Raw genomic sequence first — 15,965 nt, 5'->3', positions numbered from 1 at the left:
TTAAATATATTTTTATAATGAAAATATTATTATTTTAATTCACAAAATAAAATATTTGTATTAAATTTAATTATACTTTTATTAATCTAAATTTATTTAATAAATATAATCTATGATTAGATCTGATCATTTGAAATTTGAAATATATAATAATAAAGTTAGAATTTAAAATCGCTAAATCGTGTAAAATTTGTAAAAGTATGATAACAAAGTTCGAATTTAAAATTCAAAACTAAAAAAAAAAATAGTAAAAAAAAAGATTTTTTTAATGCCGTAAAAGTATGGTAACAGTTTAAATTTAAAATTTAAAACTCAAAAAATTATAAGAAAATGAAAATTTTTTAATGAACCTTTTTAATACATCTAAACAATTTTCACATATTTTTAATCTATCATGTGTATGTATTCGTATTTAACATGGAAATAAAAGATAAAAGACGAGGAATTAAAGAAGTTTAATGAAAATATGTGAATAATGTAAAATAATACTAAATTTAATGATACTTACTTAAAGCGCGGGAATATGAGCACTGCCTTTCAAGACAAGATTATGAAAGTGATATATAAAATTTCAAAGGATGGAATTTGTTTGTGAAATAAATTCTTTATTCTCTTCACATATTTTTTTCAATAATAATATATTGGTACTCTAGAAATTGAGGAACAAATAGGATAAAGCCGTGGATTTTATTTTCAAAGAAAAATCAATTTCAGATTTTTTTTATATATATATTCAAAGAAGACATTAGATGTTTGAGAATAATTACTTTTAGAATATATATATATATATATATATATATATATATATATATATATATATATATGTGTGTGTGTGTGTGTATTTTCAAATAAGATAGTAGATATGTTGATAGTTGAAGTTACTATGTAATAAGTTTGCTTTAGTTTGGTGAGAAAATACTCCTACTTGCACCTCTTATGATTCTTGTGATTATTATATATAGAGATAAATAAGGTCATCCATATATTAGGTTAAGAGAATTGATTTAGTCTCCAAGTTTGTTTTTTTTTTTCTTTCTTTTTCATTAAAAATATATGTAATCCAAAGAGTGTCTTGGATATTTTTTTCTAGCATGACAGAGAGGAAGCACATTTTCCTGTGATGGCAGAATAGCAAAGGATGTTACCACATGAGGAATTCAGTGGCAACCCACAGTATAATTATTGAAAATTTTACTATATATACAGTAAAAAATTAACAAAAATGGACAATTGCGGATAGTAAAAAGAATGAGAGCATCTATGTGGAAACAATACAACACTCATCTGGCACATTTTTTCCTCCACTACTGCAACCAATGACATTTTCAAAGTGGAATTTAAAAATAAAATAATAATAATGATCATCTAATCACCCAAACAAAACTGTTAACTCGGTTCCATCTCTCTACTTCCGGCTGCAACTTTCCGGTGGCGCCTCTGACCAGCTTTTCGATCTTTTCCACGCTTTCCAGTGCCTCTTTTAATGGGTGAGTTTGCCACCTTTTCAGGTGATGTTTCAAGCACATGCGACGGAGTAAGAGGAGATGGTGGAGGAGGTGAACTGTGACCAAAGCTATCTGGTGGAGCCAGGCGCAGTAATAGATCTCTGTGGTATTTCTGTAAAAGGGTGGTTGCAGCACACTTTCATAACACAACTAAATTTTGTGAACTAAAACAAATGTTACTATTACAGAAATTAATGATGGAATAGATCAGATCCACCCCAGGTAATGTAATAAATGAGTCAAGTACTTTTTTCCTATCTAGATGTGAAAACATTAAGAGAAACAAAGAAAAACAATGAAACAGAAATGAAAGGAGTTTATGTGTGAAAATATAAAAGAGTAATCATCAATGTGGAAGATGTTATCATTTGATGAATTTGCTTTCTAAAGGTTGAGCACATGCATGTGCACGTATTTATTGCATTCACTAAATGTTTTCACTGTTCAGAATGGTGCACATGCATGTGTTCATCTTTATTGCATTACTAAATGTTCGTCTGATCAGATCAGATCAGAATCAGTATGTACCTTCTGGAAATCAATGCAATAGAAATTACCTGAACTACAAAGTTGCGTCGTTCACAATCCAAAAACATGTGAAAATGAAAATCTACCCTCGACAAAATTTTGTCCCTGACTGTTGAGAAACTAAGCTGGTCCCTTGAAGTGAATCGGTCAACTTCATTGAACCAAAGACAAGTAAAGAGGTTGCTTATAGGAACATGTTCTCGTACTATCACACATCCTTCAGGAACATCTGCAACTCAGACATGATGTTTGGAGTTTGAGAAAAGTTTACAAGAAAAAAATGAAGTGCATCTCATTCCAGATAAATATAGTAAGGCCGTTTAACCTACCACTTATAAGAGGAAGCTTGGCCTCTGTATACGGGGTCAATCCCTCTCTCTTGTAAAACTCTATCTGAAAGTCAATGGAGGCATTTTCATACTTTCCAGCAGCTTTATTTGCCTCGGCCTCAACGAATACATCAAAACGTCTATAATGCTTTGATATCGCAAAAGTAGCATTATTTCTCCACAAAAACCTAAACAAGGGTGAAGGGTAGTTTAGGTGTCAAAACACGTATGATGGAAAAGGAAAAGCTAAATATAGGTTGTAAAAAGTCAGAAAAAGAACATAAGCATGAAATATGACCCCAAATTAATTGCATTTTGGTCAACAACACTCCACGTTAACGTACATATAAATCCAGTAAAAGCTCAAGCTTGATTTTCATAAAATAAATACAGTATATATCAGTATTTTGTTCATCCAGAAACATATTATAACACCTCGGTTAGCAACTCAATGGAATCTAAACTTGAGCATGAAGCTGAGGTAAGAAAATGATCAAACAAAACCAATTGCAAAACCAACAATAATGTGCAGTAAAATCAACAAAATAAAAATAAATCACAGAAGCTGTTAACATTTCAATTATTGATCTGTGAATGAGAAGTCCTGTAAGCTGAAATTCGCATTTGACAAGATTCCAATACTTACATACGAGAAATATTAGTGTTACAAGCCAATAAAAAAATGTCCTAGAAGAGATAAATATTGATGTACAAGGCTCCTCTAAACTGAACTTCTTTTTGAAGATCTCAAAGAATGGTGTATATCCACCATGGCATTTTAGTACATTATGTTCACAACACAATTTACTCTAAGTTGAATCCAGAGTAGATATCCCCTTCCTCGTATACTTCAGAGACAAATTCAATTTCAAGGATGTTTTCCATACCAGCTATCTTATGAGCACTAATGTCAGAAATATCAATTTGAAGAAATACCTATGCCACATGACAATAATTGTCCAAATTTATACAATGCCGAGGTAGAGATCAAGACTTCTGATCCAATCTTATCTACAGAAAACATGTATTGATTTTCTAGCCAGTAATCATGGGATTTAGTATACGTTACCATACCTCTGTTTCCCCAAAACAAACAACTTTTGCACTGAGCAATCATGGATCTATTAGCAGGTATGTTGTGCAGCAGACTACATGAGTTCGTGAAGAAGGAAAATGGCTCATGTGTAGCTTCTGTTTCTTTTTCTTTTTTTCTCTTTAGGCTATTCTTAAAGGACTTTGTATTCTCCATTTTTTGGTTTCGAACTACTTTCCCAATAAAAAGAAAGGACACATTGGATTGGTGCATCAGGTGTGTATGGGCCAATGATGCTGAAATGTTGAGTCCCAAGTTCAATGAACATACTATGTAGGGCTTGTGTTGTAAGGGTATTAAAAGTTACCCAAACAGATTAACTGAAAGTGCGACTAGAATAGAGTTTAATCTAGTTGATGATTAAGTTAGCCTCAGTTTCCACTGCTATGCTCTGAAAACTATTATATTATATTATTGGTTAGCAACATACAATAGTATAAAATCCACAGCTTGAGTATTGGCAACCATTTCAAGGCAGAAAGCTCTACAGTTATTCATTTGTTTTCTTTGAAAACTCATAACTACACTGACGACATCATCTATGAACAATCTGAAGGGACTTTCTGTCTAGATAGATTAAGATGTCAACATGGGAAGAAAAGAAATTCCCTACTTGAACTTCTAGGATTTTCATGCTAAGCTATAAAATTCAAAAAAGGTATTTATGGAGCAACAAGCACATAATAAGGAGATATACGTGAGTTGCACCTTACATCTTGGAGGACAAACCATATTGGATCGTGGAGAATGTCCAAAAATGGACTTACAGAGCAATTGTGACCACAGCAAAACCTATGCATACTGATCAAACTCATATCACCTAGTCCCACAGTGGTCTAGTATGAAAACATGTTATGAGCATTAAAATAGGAGGGATACACATCTAAAACAGAATTAAACAGAACAGAAACCTACATGCTAAATTATTTATAAAACTAATCATAGGACTGAAATGAGAATACTTATCACTTTCACATATAAAATGAATAGGCATAGTGGTATATTATATAAATTATCGATTCCCCAGAATATACCTTTCAAGAATTTGATATGGATCCACAACAAGCTCAAGCTTCCCATCAAGCCATATAGAATAGCGAGCATTTGGAACCATTCTATGCAACAGAAGCTTTGGAATCTGTGGAAAAAGTAATAAAATTTACAGGGTAACAAAAGTATTACTTTAGGAATGAGAAACATAAATGCCTACGCAAAATTTTGATTTTATTCGATTCATACACAGGATCTAGCCTATACTAGGAGGTCTATTGATCTAAGCATTTTACCCTCTCATTTGTGTGTATGCAAATAAGTATGGCAGTATTAAACCTCAGAAGGTAGATCAACCAGAGTTGAAACCACATCCAAACAATATTACTTTCCCACAGCATAATGACCAGATCATACTGAACCATACAGCTATTAAAAAATATTTCAGTAACAAGAATGACCAACAACCCATGTGCTAATTTCTATTTCAGTCATGATGGTACCATTCAAATGTAATTCTGACCTTTCCTGTCCGTCTTGCATCTGCGTAAGGAAGATTCCGAGCAACAATAATTCTCCATGAACCAATCTTCTTGCTGCTTCCCAGCTTGCCAGAACTGCTCAGATATTTTTCTGTTTCTTCATCTACGAACATAAGGAAGCACACAGTCTTCCTAGAATAGTCACTCACATTTTTTGGCTCATTTATCTCGTCAAAGTTTCCTGAACAATAAATTTGTGTGTTACAATCAATTACAAGCTTATAAACAAGTAAATAAATTCAGAAATCATGTAATACAGACCAAATATGGCTGATGCAACAACCACTCCTTTACACTGCTCCATTTCAAAAAGGTCGGCTTCATCAATGTCAAATCCTGTTTTGCGGCCAGGTTTTATTCCTCTTAAAAATCTGATTGGTATAGACATTCATCATTGAAGATGGAAAATGGATTCATGTCAGTGAAAAGGAACAATAATGTTTTATTACTACCACAGAATACTATAACCACAAAAGAACATTCCTTGGTAGGCACAGATGAAACTTATAAGGGAAAAGTAAAACATACCCACAGTGCACACTCATTGACTCCCGTATATCAAAAGAATCATTTCTCTGCTTCAGAGTAGGATATCCACCAAATTCTGAACCTCCAAATTCTCCATCTCTACTTAAATTTTCCTCATAGACGTATGTTAAATTCCTAAGGACCGGTGAAGGTGAAGGCAATGCTGGCATCAGTCCAATGGCTTCTTCCACAGGAAGGTAACACACCGGGCATGCTAAAACATAAACAAGCCCGGATATTCAGGAGAAATACCATAATCACAAAAATTTCGAACAACTAAATAATCTATACAGGGATGCTGGGAAGAACTATTAAATTAAGTGTCAAATAGTGTAAAAAATATTTTAGGCAGAAAAATTACTGGAACTTACGACGTGGCCCAGTACGCTTTTTATCAGCAGGCGGGGGAGGAAGTGTAAAGCTATTACAAGGATGCCCTGGAGGAAGATTGTAGCCCAAAAAATAGCCAGGGGGTGGAGAGCTCAATTTTGTAGTTAAGTCCATTGCATTTTTCCTAGAGATCTCAGATTTAGAATCACTTGCAGAGATGCTTTCATTATCACCAATGTTTGGCACTGTGTTTCCTTCCTGAGAATCTTCACCTGAAAGCAAGCCACACGACCAGCATCATACTATGTTCTAAATAAGGTCAAATTCAAACAACATATGAAATCACAACTCACGACACATTCTAGTAAACCCAGTTGAGCCAAACAAAAGAACTGGATAACAATGGCATATCACCACGCACAACATGAATGATAGAATTGAAATCCCCGTCCCCACAAGGTATCCGCCCAGGCAATTCTGTTCAAGACAATATCAGATACTAAATGCGGACATCTTTCTCAGCACGTAGTAGAACTAAACTTTGTTGCATTGGGGAAACTATTACCTTCCACTAGACCCAACAACTAGGTGCTTAAATTGTAATAAACACTTAATGCAATCACATAATTACAATTTAACACAGCAACCATAAATAAATAAAGAAATGAAAGGAAAAAGGAGAGAGTGAGAGAACCTTTTCCAACATACAAAACCCAGATGAAAACTGCAGCAGAGATGAGACAGAGGAAGAGCATTCCGACCTTCTTGCGACCGGCGAACTTGCAGATCCAAAGGAACAACCTCTCCTTCTCCTTCTCCTTGAGCATCTTCGGAGCCTTTCGTCCAGAGCCGTTCTGTACCTGTTTATCCAAAGACCCATAACTTCCAGAACGAATTCCAATACCCAATGGAGCAGACATTTATGCCCCTCTCATTCGTCGCCCTTCTCTTTCTCTCCACCCAGATCACGCATTCATCAACGCAACAGAACCCAACGCCACCAATTCCCAATGCACTCTCACCAATCCCACTCTCACTTCCAACTCAACAATGGGAAAAAAAACAAACAAACAATAACAATAGCAATAAAACAAAGTTGATTTCCCTTTGTGGGTATTCAAGATCCCGAAATAACACAAAGAACAGAGCCAAATGAAACTCGCGCCTCCTGAAAAATCAACTGAAATACGTTCATGTTACACTGAAAATTTCTTCCAAAAATGAAGACGAATCTAGGGTTTTTGATTGGCCCTGTAGGGTTTTCCGAAATCCGACACTGGGAAGAAATCCGGGATCGCAATACTCAAACTGTAAAAAAAAAAATTGTTTATTTTTTCGCTGATCCGGAAGTGAGGAAGATGATCTCATAGTCCGAGAAAATTTTCATTGAATATTATTTATAAGAGGGAAAATTACCTTATTGGGGATTAAAATTTTTATGAAAATAGAAACCTGAAAATTTGTGAACTCTTATAGCTGGTCTGCACAATATTTGCCTCTTTCAGACACTCGTGCCTCACTAATTATGACGTGGAATTGAAAAAATGGCACTCTCCCTCCTCATATTCTGACATCTGCTAACTATCATCAATTATTGCCGTTAACTCGACGGTGCTATTATTCTTAATCATATATTATCCTTAACTCAACGCTGTTACAGTTTCATTAACTAAAAAAAAAAAACATCTGAAATCTCGCTTTAATAATATTTCTTTAATTTGTTTGTCGGTATTCCATTTGTCCAATTTGTGAACAACCATGATGCTCTGCCTCTCCCCATTAACGTGGTGACTGATCAACGCATTGATGTTTGATACTTCAAATTGTGTTCATACAGTGAATTTTATGGTGTTTTAAGAAACATTATGTGATTTGCTCCACTTTGTTTTATAGATATTGATCCTATAACAGAGGTTTCTTTCAATCACATACTTCCTTCATCACTGCACATGATTATTCTATCATCATTGTAGACATGTTTGAACACCTTCATAAAATAGAGACCATTTTTGAGTATGAAAAAATCGAACTTGTTCATAGAACTTTAGTGGGTGATAATTGTAGGGTTGGAGAAGGAATAGTTCTTTCAAGGGTTGGAGAAGGAGACTTAAAAAACATTTAAAAAAAATAGTTGATAATTGTAGGAGATACTAAATATATTGTGATTGTGAGCACCAAAGTACGAAATAGCAGCATTGAGTAATTTGTTAGCATTAAACTGAAATGGAAAAAATGATTGGTTTTTTCCAATTTTCAGATATTTCCTCTTAGGGTTTGGGTTTGTCTCAAACTCGTTAGGATGTAAAATGATTAGGTTGTACTTTTTGAAATAAGGGTTTGTCTTGAAGATCTATGATCCAAAAGGTTGGTTGAAGTTAGTGCATCATCTTTTGTTTCCTTTTATGTGCAAGTTGCATCATGTTTATCTGTTTCTGAACATTCATTCACATTATCATTGATTGTTTCTTTCGCAAAATTGTTGAAACGTATTCTTCATTGTATTTTGCTTCCTTAGGCAGATTTTGTTCCATTTTTCCTTCTCTTCTCTCCAAAACAACTCTCAATTAAGAGTTTGAACGCAATAAACAACAAACAATAAATAACTAAAAATACATGTGTGTGCATGAGAATGTTGACTTCTGATAACTCTCCAATTTCTAATAATTTATGGTGAAAAAGAGAGAGTATATTTTAGACCTTTCCATGCTTACTGTACTTATACGATAAATGTTATAATAGAGTGTACGCAAAACACTAAAATATATGTTACTTTTTAAGAAAAAAGATAAGTACCAAACTTCACTAAATATACAAAATTAAATTCATTTGTCTTTTCTTTTCGTATGGGATACGATCGAGAGATGATGTTAATTTTAATTATCGACATCATCTCACTCTTAGTTACGAACGTTATTAGAATAATTTTCTTTTATAATATTTACGACGTCATCTCTTAAATAGTTACTTTTTTTTATTTATATTTTAAAATTATTTAAAGAATATTATTTTAAATTATAAAGAAAATTATCAAAATTTAACTGTTCAAATAATTTTATATTAGTTTAGTTTATCTGGTATAAGCCCATTTAGACAAAAATCCATGAAACATGTATAAAATTACACAATATTTATAAGGTAAAATTGTTCGCTCACTTTTTTACTATATTTATTATGTCTGACAAATAATTGAATTGAACATCCAAATATTTTTGCAAATACTCATTCTATCAAAATGACATGATAAACTCGTAATATTGTAAATGTAAGAAGATAATCTTATAGGGACATCTCAACTTTTTTTCGAAAACACTTTTAATGGCAGTTAAATGTACTCTTTTAAAGTTTTTAAAAATATTTAAGTATTTTATTATTAAAAATAAATAAATATACTTCTATTATCAACTTTTTGTGTGTGTGTTTTTTTTTTAAATCAATGATTCTCATTTTTGGGTTCAAAATATACTTTTAAGCTGGATCAAATATTCTTTTTCTCAAACATGACACTTCTTTGTATGTTTATATGTATTATTATATTTTTTACTATTTTTACAACTAATTTTTTTTCTCAACATTAATTAAATCAAAAGTACACTTAAAAATAAATTATATCATGTACAAAAATCTTAAGAGATCAAAAATTAAAGAAAAGGAAGAGAGTACTTAAGAGCCACGTTTAGTGACTGACTTTTGCTATTTTAAAAAATTGAACTATTTCTTTTAACACGAAAATTGAACTAATTTAATAAATTTGGATTTCCTGTTATTTACTATTGTGCCTCAATAATATACTGATTATCACTAATTTTAATGTTTTAAAATATATTAAAAAAATATTTAAAGTATTAACATAGTGTATTTTTAATGTTCAACAGACGACAACATTAAAAGAACCATTAAAAATTTTGGAATCTAGTTTAATGGTCAATTCTTCATACTTACTGATTGTTAATCATATTTTATCATAAATAAGCATATTTATGTCAAGTTGTCACCAACCGAACCCAATGGTGAGGCAATAAAATTATGAATACTTCAATAGGTTTTGACGCGTTGACTCAGCACAACATTATTGACATTCAATTCAACATTCAAATTGCATTAAGAAAAAAAAAACATAAAAACAAATGCATTTAGCCACTTCTGGACTTTTTATCTAAAGTTTATGGAATGTTTTGTTTAGACCAAAGTTTATGGAACGTTGATTCATTAACTACCCTACCATAGGATTTTATCAGAATGTTCATTATCCGAATCTAATATGGATACAAACTTATAAATAATAAATATATATTTCAAATAAAAATATGTTATTATTGTAACACGAAATGACGTAAGGATTAAGAAATTTTTACGTACATGTCATGTATCTCTTGCTCATTGCAAGCGTCATTCCTCTCACCCTTCAGATTACTTAATTACATATTATATAATATATTATAATTATAATTATATTTACAGAGAGAAAGTTAAGTATGTTTTTAGTTCATGAACTTTGATTCAAAATTGGAATTCGTCCCTGTTCGAAATTTCAATACATTTTGATCCCTAAACTTTAAAAATGAATTAACATAGTCATTTTAACTCAATTACGTTAATTTTCTTTTTAGGTGTTGAACACATTTCTTAGTAGATATTGAACCAGGAATGTGTCAAACAGTATAAACAACTTTAATACTAACATGAAAAACGTTCGACATGTAGAAAAAAGTTAACATAATTGGGTTAAAAGAATTATATTCATTTATTTCTAAAGTTTAGAGACCAAAATATATCGATGTTTCAGACAAAGACAAATTTCAATTTTGGATCAAAGTTTAGAGATTAAAAACATACTTAACCCAAATTTACTCACTTTAGTTATCATAGTTCGTTTTGACTTTCCTACCTATTTATCGTTGATGTTTAAACTAAAATCAATCAAAATCATTTTTCAATATCTAATCCAATGATTCAACAACAATTACGAACCATATGCAAATCATTAAATTCATTATAGTTTAAGATAGGAAAATTATATTTTGATTCTTAATTTTTGTTTACTCTCATCTTTTAATTTCTGACGTGATTTGGTGTTGTTTATTAATTTTTTTTTAAAAGATAGTGGTACATTAATCAATGACCCAAACTACACCATTTTAAGAAGTAAAAGACGAAAGTAAAAAAAAAAGAAAATTATAATACCATTGTCATTTAAGATATCTTCCATTAACAGTTTTTTTATTGATAAAAAAAAAATAGTTACTAAAGAGTCAAATAACACCAATATCCTAGATGTTAAGTGATACACTATTAAATAAGTTAAAACTCCAATAAAATAACATAGTTAAAATAATCAATTTTTTCAATTGAAAGAACCAACGGAAAGATCAACCACTTACAAAATAAACTAAAAGAAAGTAGAAATTTAAGAAATATGATAGCAGAATCGTGCTTATTCCAAACTAAAATTTGTTTGAATAAAAATACGTATATGATGTTTTGCTATGATAAAAGATGAAAATTAGAATAAAAAATTTAAATGAATATAGAAAAATTAGAACCAAAACAAATTTACTTTAATAGAATTTGTATCGATTATAATTTATCTTCATTTAACTATCAGATAAGAAAATTATAATTAAGTCCAAAATTTTAAAAATGTATAAAAAAATAAAAGAGAGAGATGAAAGAAGTCTTACACCTTCCTCCTTGTCTTTGAATAATTTCACTCCACCACCACTTCACTTTCATTACTAAAATTATTTTTTAATCTAATCACTTACATACAAAATCTCAAAAATGTCCTCTTAATTACTATAATAACTCGTTACATTCACAAATACTGTATTATAATTTTTAAAATACAATAAAAGTAAAATAGAAATATGATTTATACAAAGAAAACGTTCATCATATAATTTAGTAAATAAAATGATAACAACAAAATAAATTACACAAAAATATTCAATATATCAATCCCATTTTATTTCAATATAACCTTACCATTTTGAATTTTTTTATTTAAAATAATAAATCACATTTCATTCTAATATAATTTACATTTATTAACTTTCATTTTACGTTACTTTCATTACTTTTATTACTAAAGATACAACGATAATATTATAATATTATAATTTTAACGATTAAAGTTCACAATCTCATAAACTTTCCTTTCGAATCATTCATTTTTTTATCATATTTTTCTTAATTTAAATAATTTTATGCTTACTTCTCGTTCCTTTCAAATTCACTCAAATTCGTCCTTTGAAATCTATCTTTAAAAATAAACTTACTTATAATTATTTTCATTCTACCTCAATTTAACTTGTTATATATAAACTAAATTCACTCTAACATAATTTCTATCTCAATATTTGAAAAAATATATAATATAATAAATGTTATAATTGTAATAATATGTATAATTTGTTATTTGCTACTTTACTTTTAATATTCATGAAAAGCTATGTCTAAATATGATATCAAAAAAAAAAATTGAGACATTTTAATATTAAATCTTTAATAATAGGGTTAAATATGTTTTTGGTCCCTCAAGATTAAGTGAAATTTGGAATTAGTCTTTTTCCAAAAAATTTGATCAATTTAGTCCTTCATTTTTAAAGATACATGAATTTAGTCATTTTAACTAAATTTTGTTAAGTTTATTTGACATTTCAAACACGTTTTATGATAATATTCGAGTTAACATTAAAGCGAAAATGTGCCAATCAGTGTAAACAATTCAAATACTATCATGATATGCACTTGAAACGTTAGATAAACTTAACAAAATTTGATAAAAAGACTAAATTCATGCATTCCTAAAAATGAAGGACTAATTTGGTCAAAAGTTTTGAAGAGAGACTAATTCCAAATCTCACTTAAACTTTAAGGAGAAAAACATATTTAACCCTTAATAATATTATATTTTTTATAAAAAATTATCCAATAAATATTTAATACAATATAAGAGTGAGTAAGCCTACATAAAGAACACGTAAAATACAAATTTCATACATATTGATATAATTTTTTTTATTTCTGAGGATGATGAGAGTTAAACTTATATTATTTTTTATGTGATCCTTATTCAACCATCATCCTTTCGTACACTTAAATATATAGTTTTTTTTTTTAAATTCAAAGTAATTAAGGGTGTTTTGATAATATATATATATATATATATATATATATATATATATATATATATTTACTTATATATATACTTGAAAGAGACAAACAAGTTAAAAGAAAAAAAATTGTGATCCATGTAGAGGAAAGGGGTACATCATTCATGACATAAAGTGATGAATGAACAAATTATTTATCGATTCCTTAGTGAATGTGCAAATAATTATGACTACTAGTACCTAACTTAAATGTGCAGTTATGAGCTATAAGGGTTGGTAATTCAAGATTAGCCAATAAAGCGCGTCTTTAGAGTCAACAAACTTTGATATAGGGATTCGTCTTTGTTGGTTTTTGGTGCATGTTGCCAACGAAATTAGATAGGCTACTTTAATTCAACCCAAATCTCAATCCTAAGCCTCTTATAGATGCATACTTAGAGATGAAAGAAAAAGGAAACATATCAGAAAATAAAAATCTACGGTAAACATAAAATTGACATTTTTTAATATATATTTACAAGAGATTCATATGATAACAAATAATTGATAGATTTTGAAGTATTAACATAATTGATATGTCAAAAAATAATAGTAACGTTTAACATGAAACTAATACATGTATTTGAATTATTAGTTGATGAGTAAGTATAGTATTATTAATTACACATATTTATTAATAACACACACACATATATATATATATATATATATATATATATATATATATATATATATAATATGTGGAGCGAGTCATATGGGTTGGCTTGCAAAAAAAATTACGAGGCGAACTAAGTATTTTAGTTTTTAGGCTCATCTTACATAATGTGTACCTTGCATGAGCCAATGATGTGCTACTTGTATTTGGTCTGCATAATCCACATAGACTTAATTTTTTAAAATCAATTTGCACAAGTACAACAAGTTCTACGTGTTTCTTTTAAGCAATATACTCATTCAAATTTATTCTCAATCCATCCAAAAATAGCTCTTTCATTTGTGTTTCTTTCTCGTTTCAATCTAGTTCAAAGTCATTTATATTTTCAATAGATGCGTACTTAAAAATTATAAATTATAAAATTGTTAATATTACTTATTTTAAAAAATGAGTTAATAGAAATTATTATTTTAATAATTTAAGTAAATAAAAATAAAGTTATTAAAATTCTTACCGAATCACAAACCGGTATGCAAACTCACACACCAAACATTATGGCCAAAAAAATTAGCTAATATTTCTTATGCAAGGTGGACGTGCTTGACATGCTTTTTGCGAGATGGATCAAAATGGGATGAGTCGACCCACATTGAAATCTCTAATTACACCAGTAGTTGAATTAATACATTCTTAAATAAAAATAACTTTTAGTCTAATAGTAAATACCGAATCCAATAATAATTATTGTAAGATGTTTCAATTGTCTCGTTATATAAGCCAAGTAAATAAAGTTATAATTGAATTTTTTATCTAGTTGTTAAAGCTTAATTCAATATAAGGATTCTTACATAAGATCTTATATTTCCTGCGATTTATTAAAACGCTATCTTACTTGTTCCAGCGAGTTATTAAATAATAATGTATGAACAATAACAAATCATATTCCACTTATCTTGTTTTGAAGGCTATAGTCTATTTTACTGATATTCATTATAAAATGTTGGTGTAACATACAGAAAAAGAGTGAGTTAATGTAATGTTTTAAATATAGTTATTAAATAAAACAATTATGTAAGTAGGATTTTAGAAATACTAAAGTGTTATGTACTAATTTAAGATCTGTTTGTTTACCCACGCAAGTTTAAAATACAGGCTTACACTTTCCTCTAAAATATTCCCATTCATCAAGGAGAATTTTACTAGTTTACTATCAACACAAATTGGCAAAAAATACTGGCTAGTTAAGTCAAAGAAATGTGAAAATTAAAAAAAGAAGCATATAAAGTGATATAGTATAGAAAATCGAAGTAAAAAAAAAAGTTCTATCCCCACCACAATTTTAATAGTTATGTAACCATCTTATTTTTATTTATTACTTTGGTTAATTAAGTGATTTCAAAAAAATTTGAAGCAAAAGGAATTTAAAAATATTATAATAGCATATGTGTCATAAAATATGAAGCACCAGTGGTATAGTGGTAGAATAGTACCCTGTCACGGTACAGATCCGGATTTGATTCCTGGCTGGTGCAATTGATTTTTTAATTAATTTCACTTTTAATTCTTGATTATACATTATATGAAACTTTTATTAATTATATAAAATATTTGTTTATCTTAACAATAACCATTTTAAAATTTAGATAAACTGACTTATTTAATTCATTAGTCCATGATAGGTAAGACTGAATTAATATTTTTAAAATTGCATGTAAATCAAACTGCCATTCATTTATAAAGTTAATCAAGATAGATAAAATTGATCAGCTTTACATAAGTATAAATCATCAACGTAACTTTTTGTAAAATTTATTTGTGAAAATTAATACACGTTAGTATTATGTTTATAAATGTAGATCAAACGATAAGCTTATTGATTTCTATGTCTACTTTTAATTGTTTGATATTATGGTCTTACCCATACAAACCTATTAAAAATATAAAAAAGAGTAAATATAATTTGCCATTTTTATTTAAAATAAGTTAATAATTGTAAAATAATAATTATAATAAAATAAAGAAGTAAATCCACCCCGAGAGCAAAAAGAGACGTCGGTATTCTGATTAAACTACACACTCATTATGCATAATTATCTTTTTTTTATATCTTTTGAAATAGAAAAATAAAAATAATTTAAAAGTTTTTTTTGACTGTTTTTACAAATTATAAAAATCGCATAAGATAGACCTACTTTAATAAGTTTACATACTATATATAAAATTAGAATACTTCACAATGCGTCACTAGTGACCGGAAAGAAGACACAAGTACAGTGTTGATTTCTTTTAATATATTTTCGATTGAGCACTAAATAATTTTATATAAGTTTATGCTTTTGGAGCATTTTTTTTT

The 15,965-nt window shown here is 29.1% G+C and overlaps 1 protein-coding gene across 1 annotated transcript; it reads right to left on the bottom strand.

Moving 5' to 3' along the window:
* Positions 1–1,129: 1,129 nt before the first annotated feature.
* On the bottom strand, positions 1,130–7,247 carry LOC114178127 (strawberry notch protein (DUF616)). Its single transcript, XM_028063854.2, has 9 exons — positions 6,540–7,247; positions 5,887–6,117; positions 5,516–5,729; positions 5,249–5,358; positions 4,969–5,168; positions 4,490–4,593; positions 2,363–2,550; positions 2,063–2,262; positions 1,130–1,617 (listed from the first exon to the last, which is right to left on the bottom strand). Exons 1-9 carry the CDS (start codon positions 6,763–6,765, stop codon positions 1,387–1,389), a joined length of 1,704 nt encoding a protein of 567 aa, XP_027919655.1. The 5' UTR covers positions 6,766–7,247; the 3' UTR covers positions 1,130–1,386.
* Positions 7,248–15,965: the final 8,718 nt, after the last annotated feature.

Source organism: Vigna unguiculata, chromosome 3 (assembly GCF_037176805.1).
Source record: "Vigna unguiculata cultivar grain cowpea cultivar isolate G323 ecotype 2 chromosome 3, ASM3717680v1, whole genome shotgun sequence".
Lineage (NCBI taxonomy): Eukaryota > Viridiplantae > Streptophyta > Magnoliopsida > Fabales > Fabaceae > Vigna > Vigna unguiculata.
This window is presented reverse-complemented; position numbering and strand designations above follow the sequence as displayed.